Below are 21,540 nucleotides of genomic sequence, written 5' to 3' on the forward strand. Positions count from 1 at the left end.
TATCTGACAGCAGGCGTAGCCACAGCAAGTGGAAGTGGCACTTTTGTCTGAACGGAAATCAATAGCTAAGCACCCGGCCGATCCATTTAGACTTCGGTGTGCTTTTATTCAAGTGGTGTCACTTTCTCCGTCTCGTTGGGAGGTGCACCTATTTTCTGCTCAAGTGTCCTTAAGGAGGGTGGTTGAGAGTGGAAAGCCGCTTTTTCTCTGGCTCAAAGCTGCTAAAAAGTCTTCATGTAGAGTGTTTGTGTTTGTGCGTGTTTGTTGGGGGCTCGGCTGGTGTCGGCACTGTCGGGGAGAGTGACACATCAAGTGCTGTACTGCCACTTCAAGTGTATGTGTCAACTGTCTGTGTGTATCTGCACTGTAGTGAAAGAATTAAACCGTCCGTTCATGGGAAAAAATATTAAATTGTGCAGTATTGTTATTTTATATTTATTTAATAGTGTATTCCAGTAGCTAACTTAGCCACTTAGCTTATCCTGAAGCAGATGTCTTGTGTGTAATTTTTGACAGATTTATCTAGCACTACTCATTGTTCCACAAACTCAGCCCCCCTCTAACTACTGGAATTTAAATAGTGAATTCTGCAGTGTTTTGTTAAATTCTGAAAGCAAGTAGAGCTGTGATACAGTTGCTAAGCTAAGTGTGCACAGTCGTTATGTAGAAGCAAGAGCTTGTGGTGTAGCAGGACTGAAACACTTGTGGTGTTATGGCTAAGTGTTGGGAGCTTATGTAAAGCTTTGTGTTCCCCCGTGGGGTTTATTCAGTGGGGTCTTGTCACCAATGATTTGCTCAGACGCTCGATTTAGGGCATCACCTCAGCTCTGTCCTGTGGGGAGGAGGTGGAAGGACTGGGAGAGGGTACTGAAAAGTCTTTTTGTCATAGTCACAGCTGTAAAGCCTTCAGATGAGTACGGGCTGATTAACACTGTAGCCTATTCTTCCAACAAATGACTTAGGTTAATGTCTGTCGGCTGGACAACGTCTCTTAGTGTTTGGGTTTAGGCGTATATATTGTTGATGTATTTTGGACTTTTCCCTGCAGTATCGCATCTGATCCAAGTAATTAGCTCACGAATAAGCTATACCCATGAAAATGTTATACCCAGTGGGCACACAACATTGTGACGTCTTTTTTTGGTTGGATTCTGACCGTGACGTCTCATAACATTAAAAACTTATGTGAGATTTTTGGTTGTGAATAAGACGTCAATATGACATTGAAATGCGACTTGAGTTTGAGACATTTCAAGCAGTATGTTGAATTTTGGTTGGGGTTGTAACAAAACAAAAGTCCTTATCTGCAGCATTTCCATTAACATATTCCTAAACCTTTCATGGCTTTGCTATTGCTACTTTATTTTTATTCTATTTGTCTTTTTTGCCATTCATATTAAACTTCTCAAATGCCTCACATCAAACCCCAGCAGGTAATGGGTGAGGGGCCCTTTCTATTAGGCTATGTCCAGAACATGGCCGCCATCTAGAAAGTCGCCATATTGGATCAAGGTCAAGTTTCTCCAGTGGGAAGGTGGTCTCTAAGGACATTAGTTTTATCAGTCTTAAAAACAAGCGAATCCCCCAGTTAGACACGGCAAGAGGCAGAGGAGGCGTGTCTCAAGCTCATACATAGGCTGGTAACTCGGGATGTACAGTATCGCAAAGAGTCGTGATAACATGCGATCAAAAGAGCAGTGAAAGAGGGTGTTTGAACTGTATTTCTGCGCTGTGCTATCACTGAGATATTAAAATATATATATGAAAACACATACAGGACAATGTCAGACCTATTTCTGCATGAGTTACCACAGTGCACAGCAGGTAGTGTCGCAGTCACACAGCTCCAGGGGCCTGGAGGTTGTGGGTTCGATTCCCGCTCCGGGTGACTGTCTGTGAGGAGTGTGGTGTGTTCTCCCTGTGTCTGCGTGGGTTTCCTCCGGGTGACTGCCTCTGAGGAGTGTGGTGTGTTCTCCCTGTGTCTGCGTGGGTTTCCTCCGGGTGACTGTCTGTGAGGAGTGTGGTGTGTTCTCCCTGTGTCTGCGTGGGTTTCCTCCAGGTGACTGTCTGTGAGGAGTGTGGTGTGTTCTCCCTGTGTCTGCGTGGGTTTCCTCCGGGTGACTGTCTGTGAGGAGTGTGGTGTGTTCTCCCTGTGCCTGCGTGGGTTTCCTCCGGGTGCTCCGGTTTCCTCCCACAGTCCAAAAACACACGTTGGTAGGTGGATTGGTGACTCAAAAAGTGTCCGTAGGTGTGTCCATAAGTGTGTGTGTGTCTGTGTTGCCCTGTGAAGGACTGGCGCCCCCTCCAGGGTGTATTTCCGCCTTGCGCCCAATGATTCCAGGTAGGCTCTGGACCCACCGCGACCCTGAATTGGATAAGGGTTACAGATAATGAATGAATGAATGAATGCATTTTTAGAAAGTATTTCTGGAAATGGGCTTTGTGTGTGTTTGTAAAAGTGAACATTTCGTATGAAACCACATTAACCAATTTATGATGATTTGGTCTTTAATGTGAATTGTACATATTGGAAGAAGGACAATACTTACATGTCAGACGGAGCACACTTGAATGGATGATATACGTTCTTTACATGGATCTGACATACCTCCTTTAGACTAAATCAGAGTTATATTGCTTTGTCCTCCACCAGGCTAATGTATGTCTGCAAACAGTGGATGCAGTCTCAAAAACCCTTAACTCTCAGCTAGACGACGTATAACTCAAAAATAATAGCCTGAATTAAGCAGGGATTTAACCTCCCATATTGCCTCCTTTATGGACTTTGATTCTTCATATTTGACTCATTTTCCCCTTCCTAGTTGCACAGGACTCTACAAGGATTCTTTACGTCTTGGGATATTTTCCCTGTATTATCTGCTTGTCTTGCATTAATGGCATCCCTGGTTTCCCTACACCATGAGATATTATGTGCTTTGCTGTAAGTTTAGACAAAGAGGGCCAGTTATGCTACAGAGAAGAGCTTGAGTGTAATCCACTTCTCCAGGCGAGCTATTGGAGCAGCTATTTATAGCTAATCCTGCAGGCCAGAGTGACTGGGATAAGAGCTCCAGACTTCAGAGTCGTGTTGGCAGATACAGAGGGCAAGGGCAGGGGGAAGAGCAGGGCAAAGATAAGGGCAACATACATATGGGTCATTGCAGGGCATTCAGCACACATTTTGTTATTATTTATAGTGAAATTTGGTCTTTATTGTAATCTCAGACTGAGGTTAGGTCGTGCTAATTGTTCAATATGCTGGGTTTGCTAGTGAATTTTTAAACAATGATCATTTCTAACCGTCTCTATTTAACATTTACCATTACATATTATAAATATGCCAGGTGACCTTCACATTGTGTGTATAATTCATGATTAATGGACCAATAGAAATATCCAAAATTAATGGCAGTGAAAAGCTTAGTTCAATTTTACTTCCATTCAAAATTAACAAGGTTTTTACTCTTGAATTTTCGTAATTTTTTTCAGATATTTCCTGTCTATATTACTGTAATCTACCTGAGACACACACTTAAACACACACTCACTGCTGTAATAGTAAGATCTTACTTAAACACTTTGAGAAACACCTACCTAGACCTGTACCCATTGATGGGTAAATCAGTTACCACGGTAACATTCGCTAATAAAAATGTAACAATTTACTAAGTTTAAAGATGCAGAGCAACTCATGGAACTGGCTTGTAATTCACACATGCATTTACACACTTACTTACTCAATCATGTTTAGGAACTGCACCACAGGGGGCGCTCATTCTTTAATTCTCACATACATACTCACTCATGTTTACGAACTGGCACCAAGTGGGTTTTAAGTGGGGAGTAATTTCTTAAGTGAAACACACAAAGCTATAAGATGGGCTTCAGTGTCATTAATTTTCAACAGCATCACTCATATGTAGCCGTCATCATCTTTTTTCCACGAGATTATAGAAATATGGAAATGGTACCTGATTGGAGAGAATCTGAGAACAGCTGTTTATTCACTTGCAGACAGGCAGGGTGATGTATGTTCCACAGAGCGGAGGGTGTACAGATCTAGTGTTGTTGGCACTGGGAGAGCTCTTTGTCTTGTTTATTATCTCTGCAGCTGGAAAGGAGCCTGATCATTTCCCAGATACAGAAAGCCATTTACTGCACACGTTGGCCAATTATACCTAATGATTTGAGCTTAGAAGTACAGAAGCCTTTGGCAGTAAGAATGGGCTTGGCTGGAACTCACTTGGCCACAGAGATGTCCTTTATCTGGACCTGCTAAAGCTGTTTCTCTGCCTTTATCCCCTATCACTTTAATATTACTTGATTTATAGTAGATTTATGCTGGTAATGATAATCAAAATGAAGTCACTCTCCACGTGATGCATTTTAAAATCACATTAATTAGAATAGAATTATTATGAAAACATTGCTTTGACAGAGGAATTTTTTTTTTGTCTAGCCAACATGATTATGTTGACTTAAAGATGGAAATGGACAATCATTCAGGGAGACTTTAGCAACACTTACCCAATGTCAGAAGGAAGATGAACTTGTTCCCAGGCCTGTTAAGGGTCTAAAAGCTACCGTTATTGGTTTCCTATCAGATCAGGGCTTTGAACTTCAGCGTACATGCTGAATATTAACCACTATGCTCTGTAAGGTTTGATGGACTGTACTATATTCTCACTATATGGAGCTCTGTATTCATGCATGCGTGCATATGGTGAAAATATTATATATAAAATATATAGATGTGTGTGTGTGTGTATACAATTTCTGTAAATAGATTTCATTTTGGTAGCTTCAGTTGTGTATACAGTACGGAGAGGAGAGTGAACGGTGGTAATAATAATAATAATAAGTTTCATTTTTTTATAAACAAATAGGTTTAATTTATATAGTGCCTTCCTCACATTCAAGGCCTCTTTACATCAACATAGACGTAATATACATCAGTACAGGGGAGGAGGGGAAAAACATTCAGTTATTAACAAGAGGACGCTGATCAAATGAGAAAAAATGTATGTTTTCATTTCAGAACTTTTATAAACATTAAAAAGATGCAAGGTCTTGTGAAGTATTTTACCCGATATGGGCCCTTTAAAACATTCAGGATAAAACAAGAATGATTGTGTGCTAAAAGCCGTAGGGCCGACAAGGCACTGCTACAGTCTAGGCATTGTTTTTCTGCAGTGTATCAAATACATATTGAAATACATTTAATAAAGATTGTATTAGAAAGATAGATTTGCATTTTTATCAAATGATAACATTACAGCTCCGCTCTGCTTACCATTCACATAAAGCAGGACCACTGAGGCTCTACTCTGGGTTCCTCTGGCCCAGTTTAAACCCTGAATCCGACAGTGGAGAGAGAGGGGAATAAGACAGGAGCCAGTGAATGATTCAGCAGAGAGCACATGAGCCCTGGAGGTTACACATCCACATACACCACCCACCGACATACATCCGCTACATGAGCCTTTGTAACTAAGAACCATATATGTGATATATTTTGTAAAAACTTCATATGAGTCTGAAATGACAATGATTGAGGACCTACATTTAAAATATAGCAATAAATAAAGCATTTTGTTTGTTTTTTAGTCTGTAAATGTGTGATCACGCTGAAAAAAAAATAAAAGCACAGTGCAATGTTTTCACACTGAAAATGTTTTAATTCCAGTGTGTATTTACATGATTTTCAGGTTTAAATAAATAAATAAATACATCCTTTTCATACTAAGCATAGCAAATAATATGTGTCTGCGTGGGTTTCCTCCGGGTGACTGTCTGTGAGGAGTGTGGTGTGTTCTCTTTGTGTCTGCGTGGGTTTCCTCCGGGTGACTGTCTGTGAGGAGTGTGGTGTGTTCTCCCTGTGTCTGTGTGGGTTTCCTCCGGGTGCTCCAGTTTCCTCCCACAGTCCCAAAACACACGTTGGTAGGTGGATTGGCGACTCAAAAGTGTCCGTAGGTGTGAGTGTGTGTGTTGCCCTGTGAAGGACTGTTTTCTTGAAGTTTCCTTAAATGTCACATCTGTTTTTTTTTTTTCCACATTTCTAATAGTGTACTGGAGAGCGAGAAGTGCTTTTGTTTTGAACTTTTGAAAATTGCAGTAGCATTATTATTTCTCTAGACATTGATGTCACCCTGTTTCAGAGATAAAAAAAAAACTTCCCTTGAGATTGGTACATTGGCTAATAGACTTTCCCTTTAATTGACTGAAGTGAAGTCAATCGACCAATGAAACCCGTAGTACATCACATGCAGAAAAAGAGCATGCACTCATCTTATTTGTAATGAGCATGTGTTGTTTAATACGATGCCAGAAATGCACAGACATGGCCTGAGTGAAATTCCATTTATTTGTGTGTTGCAGATGTGCATTCGTCACAGTATATACAAGTTTTGCAGCACACAACGGACCAAATGTGTGTCTGTGTATGCGTTGGTGTGTGTGTATGTCCGTGTGTGTGTGTGGAGTGTGAATGCTTTTGTATGTGTGTATTTGGTGTGTGTGTGTGTGTGTGTGTCTCGCAGCTCATCTCTGATGCTAGGCTGCAGCAGTATGTGTGAGGTACATGCTGCGGGTGATGAAATGCACAGAAACTTTGCGTTGCAGCTAACACTGTTATGAATGTCTGACTAATGTGAGCCCTGCAGCTCGGCTGGATTTACTCCGGCTGCTGGATCACACTGTAGCTTTGTGAAGAGATCCTTCTGTCTATGAATCAGCCCTTATTTATAAATCTGGTGACCTGTGATTTTTAATCTCTGAGTGCTGAGCGGGATCAAATAGCCACTTCCGATCCGACAGGAATACGCTGTGGTAAAGGGAGTAAATCATGAAAATATGATGCTTGGAGACACGTCCAATTCATGTCAACTTAGGCCTGAAATATCCTCCCAAGCTCAGCACTGGCCCGAGATCATGGCTTAACTTCCAGCTTCCGCCTTTCTGACTGTATGGAAAAATTTGGCAAGGTTTTTTCTCTCTCTCTCTCTCTCTCTCTCTCTCTCTCTCTCTCTCTCTCTTTCTCCCTTCTTCATTAAAGCCCACATCCAGGATGATTATTATTTTATTGGCTCCTGAATCTATAGTGCCTGCAGCAAAGAGCCTGCTGGGTTTGGCTACAAAGTGGAGGCTGACAGAATGGATGGGATTTTCTCTCTTTTCTATTTTTCTGTTTGCTTTTGAACCCTCCCTTAAGACGGGGCCAGGCTGTGTGTCGCTCTCATCCCACACCCACCCAGGGGGTTTTGAGGGGGAGGGGGGGAAAGCTTAAGAGGCAGAATTGACATGATCAAAAACAGTGCAGGGAATAATGCAAACTCAGAAATCTTCAGCGAGCGCATTGAAGTAACTCCACCTTAACAGTTTTTACTCGCATCTCAGCCACTAAGCTTTCCAAGGGCTCAAATCACCCCCTTGTCCCCAGTGCAGTGTCCTGAAGTAGCTGAGGATTCAGCCATTTCCTGATATGCTAGTGTACAGACATCCCACAATGCCGTTTAATCTCAGACAGCTCTGTTTAAAATGTGAAAATGAAAGAGCGATGGAAGGAGTAGCGCAGGCGTGTCTTCAGGCTCTGCAGTACAATGTGACAGCCCCTCTGTGCCTCCTGCAGGTGGAGCTCTCTGTGCTGAAGACAGATCGCCGCAAGGTGAAGGTGAAATAAAGCCAAATCAAATAAATAATGTCTGGAGACCGCAGACGCTTGGAGCAGGCTGCCAGCTCAACAGGGCAAAGGAGTCTGCCTCGGATCGCTCTCAGTTACTTGTTACAGGCGGGATCGGAGGAAAAAGAGAGAATCATCAATAATGCAGAAGGTCAGGGCTGAGCAGCAAATCAAAGCTGGCTGCAGCTCGGCCACAAGCCTTCCCCAGATGACTGGCTTGAGTTGTCGGGTTGCAGTTCGGATCCGAGTATCTCGTTTAGAATTGTGGGATCTCTAATTTTTTATTTCATATATAAACATGGTCGAACGCTGTGGGACGGTGGTGTACCAGTGCATCTGACCCCAAGGCATGGAATCATGAATCCTTGCTTTAGTGAAGAGTAGACATTTTAAAATTCCTAAATCGGACTGTGGTGAGTTTACAGTAGTTATGAGGTCACAACCACGTACTCATTTATATATTGTCAGCCAGTATTGCAGGTTACGGCAGTTTAGCTCACACATTCCTTGAAGCAGAACATGACCAGAACATTAGGTAGTGTTTTTACCTCAAAATTACAGCTTCAAAATAATTGTCCTTTAAAGGACAAGAGTCCTTTAAAGCTACAGATGATATTCTCATGACTGCATTGACTATAAACCTGAGGAATGTTTCTGTGATTAGCTGGATATTAAGCATCGATGCTAGCTGCTGTCTCTCTGCTCTTCGCTCTAAAGCCAAGCTTGTGTGACAGGTGGCGGTCCTTCCGGGCGCTCCTCTCATGGCCTGCAGTGCTGATCTGTGGTCAGCTGTCACCTCAGCTATGCCAGGACTTAGCTGTGAAGCTGCCAAGCGAGGCAGAGGGCCACCTGATAGCTCCAGGAGGAAGCATGCCGTTAGTGCGGGAAATGAAAACTGCATGGCCTTTTAAATGGATCTTGAATTTAAGCTGCCACAATAACGCCACAGAGCTAATCAGACAGCTTGCACAAGCAGGCCTGTCTATATTTCTTGAGTGCCGGGGGCGAAGTGGCTGCGGAGTCCAGCTATTTTTGAGTGTGTGCCGTTGCAGTTGCTAAGAGTGGCACTGGTCACACTGCAGTTATCCCGGCTGATGTGAAGGAGTTTGACAGCTGCCTGTGTTACAGCCGTCACTCACAGGATGAGGTCACTGTGCATCTCACACCTGCAGAGCCCACCTCCTGCAACACACAGACCCTCTAGATCAATGTTTCTTTATTCAGTTCTTGGGATCACTTACAGCTTTAGCTTGCACACTGAGTATCTTTATACTCATGTACTACTTCTGATTCTTTTGTTCTCTTTAAGTGTCTAAGTAAAGTGTTTCCCAAGTTGCACAGTTGTCTGATAGTTCGCAAGTTTACTCTCTGACAAGTCCACAGCCATCCTCAGTTGAACTAACCTTGATGATCCTCCCACTTCTCCATCACTAAATGGGATAATAGCCAACCCAGTGTTGAGCTGTCCAGTGATGGAGCACAACCTGCAGTTTGGAACAATGTGGTAGCACTTCACATGCCTCAGTTAAGTATGTGTGCCTCCATTCTGCTAGATAGGTAGTGATGCAAGTTAGAGGACGACATGTCTAGTGAGTGAAGTTGGCCATGACTGAATTAGCAGTTATATAATATTACGGTGAATCCACACTGAACTCACACTGAAAAACTTAAATATGGGTTAAATATAGGGGCTGTTGCATCTTCGGTTTCATGTTTATAATGCAACGTCACTGTACAACCACTGCCCGTATCATAGCAGAAAAAATCAACGATCCACTGTAAATTCTGCAAGCTACAGTAGAGATCACATTTGTGTTTATTAAACTCATACCAGCAGCTTGTAAAATAACAGCATGGTCTTTTGAAGTATCAGAACTGCTATTGCTATAGGCGACATGGTGGCGCAGCAGGTTAGTGTCGCAGTCACACAGCACCAGGGGCCTGGAGGTTGTGGGTTCGATTCCCGCTCCGGGCGACTGTCTGTGAGGAGTGTGGTGTGTTCTCCCTGTGCCTGCGTGGGTTTCCTCCGGGTGCTCCGGTTTCCTCCCACAGTCCAAAAACACACGTTGGTAGGTGGATTGGCAACTCAAAAGTGTCCGTAGGTGTGAGTGTGTGAGTGAATGTGAGTGGGTCTGTGTTGCCCTGTGAAGGACTGGCGCCCCCTCCAGGGTGTATTCTCGCCTTGCGCCCAATGATTCCAGGTAGGCTCTGGACCCCCCGCAACCCTGAATTGGATAAGCGCTTACAGATAATGGATGAATGAACTGCTACTTGGATTGTTGTCCAACAAGACTCCAGCAAGAGGAGTAGAGTAGAATAGGTACCATGCAGTGGAAAAGCACCATAGAGTGAGTGTGTTTTTTTTCTGATATAACAGATATGGAGGGTTAATGTTCTCCTTCATGAGCCTTGTGCTGTTTGAAAAGAAGCAGGAGTTGGTTGCACACCTCTCAGAGGAAGCATGTGCCTTCCCACCCCATCTCAGGCTGATGGCATTGTGTGTGATAGGGGAGCCTTATCCAATGAGTGATACTGACAATGACTTGGATTCTTTTTTTATTTTTAATTAATTGATCATTCATGTCTAGTCATGTAGCCCTGAATGTATAGAATTTATCATTCATGCCAACTATGCCCAGACTACGATTGGCTCCAATTATCATTTTGACCTTTGTGTGTGTGTGTATGTACTTACGAGAGAGAACGTATTTGGAAACACTAAATGATTTTTGTAGTTAGTTGAGCCAGAGCAGTTTTGAATGTGGGTTGAAGCCAGAGTAAATCTGGCTGTGATGATGGAGCCCAGTAAATAAAGGCAGGCCAAGTCAAGAATTCTTCAACAGAATAGCATCTATTGCCACAAGGCACATAATCACTCATAAAACAGAGCATTATATAGTGAGAGGTGAGGTCAGCACTTAGCATAAGTAGTATATACTGCAGATGAACTAAGTGCTGCCCTTATCTCTTTCTGTAGAACGCTTGCTCTCTTGTCTCTCATTATTAGATTCAAAATGCATGCCATTAGATGAAAGCTTTTCTTCTCAACAGTTCTTGACTTGCGGGTGGGTCTTGACCAGGAAGATCTTATATTATCATCTTGTTTTAATGGCACATGGATATATTACCCAGGTCTGCTATTGCTACTATGATGTCCATGTTGAGTTGCTATAAGTGGGCCACATGCCGTGAGTGTGTCTCAGTGGTCTTGTGCTCCACTCTCCTCTCTTTTTTGGACATGCGGTAGTAAAGTAGGGTAGACCAGCAACCCAGAAACAGACAGAATCTGGGCTAGCTTCACCACACCAAGCTTGTGTGGCCTCATTCACAGGACTTTGGTGCTGAAGATGAACGAATGTCCTGTCCTGCTACACTGGGTTGTTGTGGTCATGAATGAATGAAATGTGGCTTGCAGTCATTTTTCTTTCTACCTTTTATTTTTCCAAATAAACAGTGGACAGCTCAAGTTTATGACACAGAAATAGAATTTTAATGACTGTTCATTTTTACCATCCCCTTTTACTATAGGCAGTGTCAAATATCAGATCCTCAAGCCAACTACAAGAGCACTACCTAATGCCATAGTCATTATTTATATTGCACTTACAGTAAATAGCTGTGGTCTGCTAAATCTCGAACATATGGGCAGGTTTCCAGTCCTGCAATGTCTTCTACAGGTGTCACCTTTTAGAGAGTTTTACAGTAGACATGACCTTAACCATGTCCTTGTCTGGCTGCAAAGCACGTTTTTCCATTTATTTGCAAAGTATTTGATAGCGTAAACATTGTGTTTTGAATATTTGCCGAACAGAATTAGCCTGTAATGCTAATGTTTATCAATCTTAGTTGTAGAGAATTTTATCTGATACTGAGAAAGTAAAATCTTACAGTGATTGGCCAACTTGATGTTGGCCCAAACAGCATTTTGTTTTTAGCACTGTATCAGTAGAGCTGCTATAACTACCATGGGTAACTTAGCCTAAAATGGCAGACAGAGTGGCTCATAAACATTAGAAATAACATATTATAAAATGCTTTTCATTTCAAAACCTTTACAAATTACTGTTATGTTCATTTTAAAACATTTGATTTGCTTTGTTCACACTGTGTTTAACTTATATATTCTGCATATAGGCTAACCGTTTTGAACTTTAGTGTGCTAGCTTGTTGTTGAGCAAGCTAAAGACTATACTGCTAGCAACATCTAAAAAGGCTGTTAAGACAAAGCTTATAATCAGACATTTTTACAGGAGGTCCTCGGGTTACGTCAGTCCCTAGTTACGATGTTTCGCGGTTACGACACATCTCCTATTTACTGTATAAAGCCTTGTTTCGACTTAAGTGGTTTTGCGTGGTAAATGTCGTGACGTGAACTTCGTGTTTGGTGTGTGCGGCGGAAGAATACACGGTTACACGGCTCGGGACCGAGCAGGATAGGTGTTAGGATAGGATAAGTGCTTACAGTATGTTATTTACGGACAGTATGTACGTATGTTCCGACTTACACCGACAATTGGTTTACGATGCGACGTAGGAACGGATCAATGTCGTAAGTCGAGGACCCCCTGTATTTAGTTTTCAAATGTATTTTCAAAAGTATAAGAAAATGTCGGAACTGTGTGATGATATATTTTATTTATTTTCGTAATCAACATATTCCTTTTGAGTCCTTTCTTTTCATTTTTTATAAACATTTAGTTAACGGAACATTAATAAGCAAATTTACCTTTCACTTAAGATCAGTTAAAGGACATATCTATGATTGTGGAGAACTGCAGTTCTCTCTGGTTTGTTTACGTTCAGAAGCACTGCATCTTTTAAGGTGGAATGGCATGTTTGTTGAGAAAAACAAATGATGTCTGTACGTCCCAGCCACTTTGTTTTTTGTTTTTTACTTTATTACTAACCTAACACCAGGGTTTTGCAAACACATTAGTACAGTTTTCAGCACAGAAACAGACTGGGGAGCTATAGCAAATGTCCAGGAAACAACATCTGAGTTTTATAAAATATGTTTTTTTTATTACAGTAAAGTGAATGTCACCTTTAATGCTTTGGATCACAGTATAGTGGTGTCCACATACTTTTGGTCCAGTGTCATAAACAGTGCTAGGATAAAAACTGTATCTGTAACTGATAAAAACTCTTTTGTGATCATAGAGTACTGTACTGCAGCCCCGCATCCAGCTCCACCGCAGTAAAGCAGTGAGAGCGTCTCTAAGATTACGGGTTCAGGTAAGGTGGGCCCCAGCATGGAGCTGCGCTGTGGGGATCACCTGCTGTTGCAGACTAACTCAGATCAAGAGTCAACAGAGAGAAATGTTTACCTCAGAGTGGAGCTTCCTCAGCTCATCCAACATTTCTTCTGGTGCAAAGTTTGTCTCTATTTTCTGCAGTAACAGCTACTACTCTTCTGGGAAGGCTTTACTGTAGATGTCGGAACATTGCTGTAAGGATTTGGTGGCAGTCAGCCAGGAGAACAATATTGAGGTCAGGTATTGATAGTGGAAAATGAGTCCGACACTTCAGAAAACACAGATTCGCAGTCCACAGTCCAGCGCTAGGGGCCTTTATAACTCTCTAGCCCAGGCCTGTCACTGCGCTTGGTGACCTTAGGGTCATGCAGCTGTTCCAGAGCATTCCATTTCAGTTTTTGCTTTGCTATGGAGGTTCTGCGAACTGGGTTTACACAACAGAAAATGTCTGTTATGAGCTCACCTTAAAGTAGCTGAACTGACTAAGAATAAAGGATGTCTGCAAACTTTTGCATACATCTGAAATTACCCAGTTTCACCTCCTGAAAGTCCAGACTATTGTCGCTTGATGCCTCCTCTATGTGACAGCAGCTGCTATAATTATTCTCTGTGAGTCTGAGACGCCACTGGGGAAAATGAAAGAGACTTTACTTCAAGGTAAATCTGAAAGCCGGAGATTTGATGGGGAATGAAAATAGCCACTGTTGTGTGGTGGAGAGTGCCATTAGATTCAGCTGCAGCTCCAGTGTGCACTCCAGATCACCCCTGCTGAGGCACACAGACGGCCGGACGCTCTAACGAGGACAGGGCTGCTGGGTAATTGGGACAGCATTGACTTAAAGAATGAAAGGACCTGCTTGGTCCTTCTTTTCCTCCACACCGCTCTATCTCCAGATCTGCTCAGCGCTCCAAGTCTGTCGTGTCGCATGCTGCATTTATGCTTAACAGAACCGGCAAATGAATTCTCAGAACCCGAGCTCCTCTTTACTGCTCTGTATTTCTTCTCCGTCCAGTTTCCTCCGGTCCTTTTCTTCTCTTTCCCTTTTGCACTCGGCCATTGCATCAATCGCACTCTCAGTCTGTTATGCAAATCATACTCAATCATTCTTTTATTTATTAACAGTTTTCTATTCCTCTCCCCCCACCTTTTCTTCTCTCCCTTCCATTCCTTTCTCTTTCATTGTTAACCCTTCAAACCCAGTCGCACCGCTCTCTCATGGATGTAGCAGTTGAGATCAGTGTAGTGTGTGATGTCATGTCAGATGTAGTGTAAAGGAGGGGAGGGGTCAGAGAGAGAAAGCTAAGGATTGATCGAGGGTCTGCACTCCTTACACCCCTCCTCCCTGAGCAGACGCATTCTCTCTCTCTCTCTCTCTCTCTCTCTCTCACGCTCTTTCTCTCTCATGGACACACACACATATACATGCTCATCTCTCTCTCTTACGTATAGTCATGGTCTCTATGACAACCTCTGCCATCACCATGGCGCCTGAGCTCAGAGCTCTGCTGCAGTGTCCCAGTCACAGCAGAGTAAACACTAAACTCTAAGAAAATAAGAGGACAGAACATTTTCCTCCAAAAAGCATGAGACTCTATTAATTGTTGTGTTTTTTTATTTTAATTGAATGTATTATTTAATTACATTATTAGCTTTGTTCTGATATCGTGGAAATATGGAATATTTGGGATGGAGCAGGTGTCAGAACAGTGTCAACTTCTCTTTCAGTTTGTGCCTCACAGCAAAATCTTCATGGCCTTGTTCTCACACGAGGCCCTGATCTGAATGAATCAGAACTGATTTGCTGCAGTCTAAATCTGCAAATGAGATTATAGGTGGTTTAAAATGTGATCTCTGAACCTGTGGCTCGCGTTTTCACTGCCCGGAGATAGGATACTTGCCCTCCGACCCTTAGCATATTATGGACTGTGTTGTTACTACGACAACCAATGTGGCTGTTACAGCAAATAAGCTGCAGGACTCAACATACACATCAGATTTGGTCATTTGCAACATGGACACACCATCTATTATCAGATAAATCAAACAAATTCTATTTAAAACAAACGCTCTGTCGTGTGAACAAAAGCCTGGAGTAATCCCACTCCTCCACTGAAATAATATGAAACCAGAAGCCTTTCTAAGAGCCCATTTGCTGAATGGTGGAATGGTCAAACAATAAAAAAGGGCAGCTGACTTGTTCAGATGGTTTAAAAATACTCCAAAGGGCCCTCTTATGAGGTTTTGATACGACAGCGACGACATGCTTTATGCTAATCTTATTTTGATCCTCAAAAATAGTGAAATATCTCTCTGAAGTGTGACACATCACTGCCCTGTGGGAATGCAGAATTTGAAATTACATCAAATTGCAGGAGAAAAAAATTGTATTATTTAAAAAAAATATATATATATAAGGATCAAAACCACTGGAATTTTAAGCCACAGTTTAATAAGAGCTCATTAACAACAGCGGCATCTAGTGGCCAGCAGTGGTTATTACAGCTTTCAGCTGTTTGAGGTGATGTCATCCTTTCCTGGCAGAGTAAGGTTGGAAAGCTGTGTGCTGCTGATATTCTGGGCTGAGAGAGAGAGAGAGAGAGAGAGGATCAGTGTGGCCATCTGTGTGCCTGTGTGTGTCAGCAGTTGGCACAGTGTGAGCCTGGCAGTGCCATCACACAGGAAAGAGTGTACAAGCCTTATCATGCCACCAGCTTTGTCCGGTGTATACTTACGCCATGAAGTCAAAAGTTTGTGGACATCCTGCATAACTGTGTGATCAGTATTATTTATAGTGAATTTGCCCCCGTTTGCTGCAGTAACAGTTTGTACTGTTCTGGAAATGACTTACAATAGATTCTGGACCGTTTATGTGAAGATGTGAAGGTATAAAGTCACACCAGCGTTAATTAGTTTAAATACGGGTGTCAGATGATTACTTCCGGGTCACCAAACAACTCCAATGCATCCCAAAAGATTGGTGTTTAATCCCAGACACAGAAAACACAGTTCCACTGCTCCATAGCCCAGCACCGAGGGGGCTTTATAGTCCTTAAGGGGGCAGCCGTGGCCTGGTGGTTAGGGAACCGGGCTTGTAACAGGGTGGTTGCCGGTTTGATCCCTAGAGCCAGCAGGTCATGACTGAAGTGCCCTTGAGCAAGGCACCAGACCCCCAACTGCTCCCCAGGCGCCATGGCTAGGGCTGCCCACTGCTCTGGGCCTGTGTGCTCACTGCCCCCTAGTGTTCACTAGTGTGTGTGAATGTGTGTTTCACTGCATGAATTGGGTTACATGCGGAGAACAAATTCCTCTGTGTGCGAGCACTGTGGCCAGTAAAGTGATTCTAATTATTGGCTTTGGGATTGGTGATAGTGTTTTATTAATTGAATGATTGATATGAGTCGTATATTGTCTGTGTCTTTTTAAAAACAATTTAGTTTTATTTTGTTTTATTTAATTTTATTTATTTATTTGAATGAAGGGTGGTCCACACTGCAGTGCGCTGATGCATGCAGTAGACCTCTGCTAATGACAGAAGTCTGAACAGCTAAGCGCTCAGTAAGCAGCACTGACAGTGAAGCATGAGGTTTGATTAGAAATGATCTCGTAGCTCACAGGGGGATAAGAGGCGTGTTTCCTGTACAGCACTATGTCTTTCTGTCATCACCTCCACTCTCCACTGCCTCTCTTTTCTGCTCTGTTTCTGGCAAAGCTCTCCGTTGTCCCCTGGTGGACAAGTCATCCTCTCTAGATGATCATACGCCACTAATGAATGCCCCCCCCCCAATGGCAGTTGTTGAACCCACCTTTGACACATTGAGCCCCTCCTGTACCTTACTTTCTTAATCCCAGTTCCAGTGTGAGTTATTAAAAGCTTGAAAGGTCAAATGGTCTGAAAAGATGAGGAGAGTAAACAGGTCATGGGGATGGAAATATGACACAGGGGGATTTAAGTGAGGTAGTGTCATGCTTTTTAATCCAGGGGTTTATGTGTGTCAGTGTGTGTAATTACAGGCTTTTCCTGTCCTCGGCATGACTTTAGAGTTTATACAGACTGCACAGTTCAGCTCTGTATCTGCCACCATTTTATATCCTGAAATCAAGGGGGTTGTGGGTTGGCTTCCTACCCTCCTCCCAAAGGTACATAGTGCAGTTTCTGCAGTGCTGAGCCAAGAGTAGCAAAGATAGAGGCTGTGTACTTCCTGTTACAGGTCAGTGAAGCATCACAGTGTTTTTCACGCTGTAATTTGAAGGTAAAAATATTACTTAGGGTTGCTTTAAAGGGACATTTAATGGTGATAGTAACCAGGGGGTCACTGTGTATTTTAGAAATACCAGTGGGATACAAAGCCCCCAAAAGTATGATGTGGAGCCAAGCAACTGTATTCTCTGCAGACATTTGTGTTGAGCTGCACTGGTGTTTGTGATGCAGAACTAATCTTCCAGCCTACGTTTTGTGGCTGAATACGATCAACTCCTCATAGAAATGTGTTAACTAAGAAGGGCAGAGGCTTTTACTGCAGCAAAGGAAGATTATATCCGAGTCACTGCCCCTCATTTCAAAAGAATGTTAAATAAGCAGGTGTCCACAAACTTTAGGCCATGCAGTGCCTCGGGGCACAATGTAAGACACAAGAAGAACACAGCCTCCTGTAAAAGGAGTCTTCTAGATTCGGTTGGGCTCATGCTAGTATCCCGTCCCTGGTCAGAAGACAGAGAGTGGGTCTGTTATGGTTCTTCCGCTCCATCTAGTGGTCAGAGCTGTGTGTTTCAGTCCTCCAGACGGCCTCCAGCACACTCTTACGGTCTTCATGAATGAGCTGCTGTAAGTTCGGGCGGTAAAGGAGGGACGGGAGTGAAATCTTGAGCTGTGATGGCTTCTGTAGATGTGAGACCTCAGCTGAGAGTAGGAGGATGGACGTCAGTGCTTTTCAGCACAGAGTGGACGGTCCAGCGTAACTGGTTTACACGGCACATTAAAGGATCACTTTACAGCCGTTTATGTGTAATGTGAGAGGGGAGAGTGGAGGGCAGGGGGAGGAGGAAGCCCACTTCGATTCGCTGTCTGCAGTTCTGACCCGGAGTGCTGCAGTTGGGTTTGAACACACGCCCTGCGCCCGGATCAACAGCGCTCTGCCCATGAATCTTTAATGACCGCTTTAGAAGTCATAATGGCATGTGACTAATGTCCATTAATGATCTCTGAATGCAGCTAGCCCCGCCTCGATGGCTTCTCTCAGGCTCTTCCCCTGAGAGAGTCCTCTAACGCGCTTAAAACTTCCAAAACATCTCCTCCTTCCCGCAGCGAGCCGTCGCAGGAACACTCTACCCGTCCCACCTCGGTCTCCTCGCTCTGGCGCGCCGAAACATGACTTTTCCTCTTAGGAAATCTATGTCAGGTATGGATTAACTTTGCTGCTTGAATCTTTTTTTAGTTATTTATTTATTATTATTTTTAAAGCTTTACGCAGAGAATAGGGACATTATCCGCAGCTTTTATGTGCTGTAGATGATGGAGACTTTGTGAGTGGAGCGTGGACATATTCAGTTGTTTTCATCTTGTGTTAAGTTACGATGTTGCATCATTTATGTCTGTCTTTCTAGGAGCTCTGCTCTACTGCAATGGGAATCTAGAGCACTGTCCAAGGTGCTGAAATACATTTTGCACGTGTAGCTTCACTGGCTTGGATACAGTCTGAAGGGGGATGTTTGGTGTAGTTTTATAAATAATGTATTATTAAATGCCAGTGTTAAAACATGGAAGGGTTTTTAAATATTTCATAAAAGGCTGATACTGTTTCTTCATTCCACACTGAGGGCTCTTAAGAGCCTGGGATTTTTGAAATCTTAACTGGAAGTGTGTTTTTATTCAGGGCATTGAGTCAGTGAAGGTTTAGAGGTAATGACACTTTTCCTGTGCTTTCATTGCCTTTTAGGCTACGCATAATATGTCACATGACTGTGTTTTTTAATCCCTGTAGCCCACCAATGCAAATTTCATAGATTTATCTTATACTTCACTGCAATATTTCAGCTTTTACCTCAAACCCATGAACAGCATGCCTGGATAATACTGACTCCAGTGTGATGTGAACTCCTTCAATACTCGGAGCGGAATCGTTGTAGAACCCAGAGTAGAAAACATTGGGCTTATCTAAAAACCCTTATAAATCCAAACTTATACTCATTGCTGGATGAACACTCATTGTTGTGATGTAAAGGACAATAAGCTACATTCTTTTATTATATGTATAATTATTTGTTTTCTTTTTCCCTTTGTCGTCCACCTATGGCATTAGGGAGCGTTGATGTGCCACAGACGAATGGTCATTTATTTTTCAGCCTCATCTTTAGGATGCAGTTGTGTGTGTTGAGGACTGAATTGTGTTTATTTGGTCCAAACACGACCAAATAATGCCCTGCTCAAATGATTTTTTTTTTCCCTCGCCCTAAAATGAAAATATATACTTTTACAGCTTTTACAGGACACTCCTTAAACTTACCTCTCATAGGTTTAATTGTTGTGCATTTGAGTTTATCATACTGTAAACAAATTACATTCATTCATTATCTGTAACCCTTATCCAGTTCAGGGTCGTGGTGGGTCCTACCTGGAATCATTGGGCGCAAGGTGGGAATACACCCTGGAGGGGGCGCCAGTCCTTCACAGAACAACACAGACACATTCAGTCACACACTCACACCTACGGACACATTTGAGTCGCCAATCCACCTACCAACGTGTGTTTTTGGACTGTGGGAGGAAACCGGAGCACCCGGAGGAAACCCACGCAGACACAGGGAGAACACACCAACTCCTCATAGACAGTCACCCGTAGCGGGAATCGAACCCACAACCTCCAGGTCCGGGTGACTGTCTGTGAGGAGTGTGGTGTGTTCTCCCTGTGTCTGTGTGGGTTTCCTTCGGGTGACTGTCTGTGAGGAGTGTGGTGTGTTCTCCCTGTGTCTGTGTGGGTTTCCTTCGGGTGACTGTCTGTGAGGAGTGTGGTGTGTTCTCCCTGTGTCTGTGTGGGTTTCCTCCGGGTGACTGTCTGTGAGGAGTGTGGTGTGTTCTCCCTGTGTCTGTGTGGGTTTCCTCCGGGTACTCCGGTTTCCTCCCACAGTCCAACAACACACATTGGTAGGTTGATTGGTGACTCAAAAGTGTCCGTAGGTGTGAGTGTGTGAGTGAATGTGTGAGTGTGTGTCACTGGCGCCCCCTCCAGGGTGATAATGCTTTACAATGTCTAGACAGTCTACTGTCAAAACCTCCTTTATTGATTTTACTGAAGGCATTGTGGATCATTTCTGTGGTTCAGTTTGCCATGACCTTTTCTTTGGCACAATGCACATGGCAGTTTTTTATATAAAATATCAAAACAATGGAAAACAACAAATATGGAGGTGGGCGGTTTTATATAAACCATATCTTAGTTTCAGTGTCATCAGGAGATGTATGGGCTGCATACAAGTGTGGAGCACACAGACTTCCATTAAACTCCTGCATTTCACAAGAAGGAGTGGATTGTTTCGTTTGGTTCTCCATGATATGGATCCTTTAAACAGGACTGGATTTCTGCTGTTGGACGAATGCTCGGACAGTAGGTGGCAGTGTAGTTCAAGGTACTGCTGATCAGAGCTCTGTGTGGGTGGGTGGAGGAGGAGGCAGAGGATGTTGGACTCATTGGATTTTCCGATGGGTGTGGAATATTATTAGACAAATCGAATGCTTTTTGGGGTTTTGAATATTGAGTTACTGACTTGTTTATTCTGGGATGTTGCTGCCAGTTCTTGGCATATTTGTTTTGTTTTGTTTCTTAGTGGAGAGGGAGAGAGAGAGAGAGAGAGAGAGGAAGAGAAAGGGAGATTCATCAGAGATGGGTGGTAGCTGGTTACATTAATTGAAATTCAATTACCTCCTTCCTGATTCTTTCATTCATTGTCTGTGTAGCACTTCATCCCAGTCAGGAGCGTAATGGGCTCAGACCCTACCCGGAACCACTGAGTGCAAGGCAGGGGCACACCCTGGACCAGTCGCCTTTCCACACACACACACACACACACACACACCTGTGGGCAGTTTCGTACATTTGCCAGCACGTGAGTTTAGACTGTGGGAGGAAACTCACTGTGCTTAGTTGCTGCAGCTTTGTGATTGGATCACAGCAGCTATGGAGATTTAGCTCTGTATTTTAGACCAAAATGATCCAAAAATGAGAGGAGCAGATACTTAGTCATACTTTTCACTGCAGAGTAACTTACACACTCTGATTTCTTTACAGCGATAGTGATAAGAACCAGTTGTCTCTAAGTCTACAGCATAAATACAGTCATTTTATTTAATCTCCAGTGAGTCTACACAGCTTCTGTTTATTGGGAATGTTCATTCATTAATTATCTGTAACCCTTATCCAGTTCAGGGTGGCGGTGAGTCCAGAGCCTACCCGTAATCACTGGGCACAAGGCGGGAATACACTCTAGAGGGGGCGCCAGTCCTTCACAGGGCAACACACACTCATGGTGTGCTAAGGGAAAAAAAAACAACAACTGTTGTTTGTGTGTGGCTGAAATTTGCATTCAGTGTTTGGATTACCACAGAAACCCATTTG

At 43.2% G+C, this 21,540-nt stretch overlaps 1 protein-coding gene across 7 annotated transcripts in view; it reads left to right on the forward strand.

Annotated features, from left to right (window-relative positions):
* fgf13a (fibroblast growth factor 13a) overlaps window positions 1-21,540 on the forward strand; it is a 167,294-nt gene that overhangs the window by 97,145 nt on the left and 48,609 nt on the right. The window contains exon 1 of one of the 7 annotated variants that reach the window (XM_066648757.1): window positions 7,697-7,829. The exons of the other annotated variants lie outside the window; for them this stretch is intronic. Within the exon in view, the coding sequence (XP_066504854.1) occupies window positions 7,697-7,829 (133 nt within the window). Of the gene's footprint in view, window positions 1-7,696; window positions 7,830-21,540 lie in introns of those variants that run through there. 7 annotated transcript variants of the gene reach the window in all.

Source organism: Hoplias malabaricus, chromosome 17, assembly GCF_029633855.1.
Source record: "Hoplias malabaricus isolate fHopMal1 chromosome 17, fHopMal1.hap1, whole genome shotgun sequence".
In the NCBI taxonomy this organism is placed as follows: Eukaryota; Metazoa; Chordata; class Actinopteri; order Characiformes; family Erythrinidae; genus Hoplias; species Hoplias malabaricus.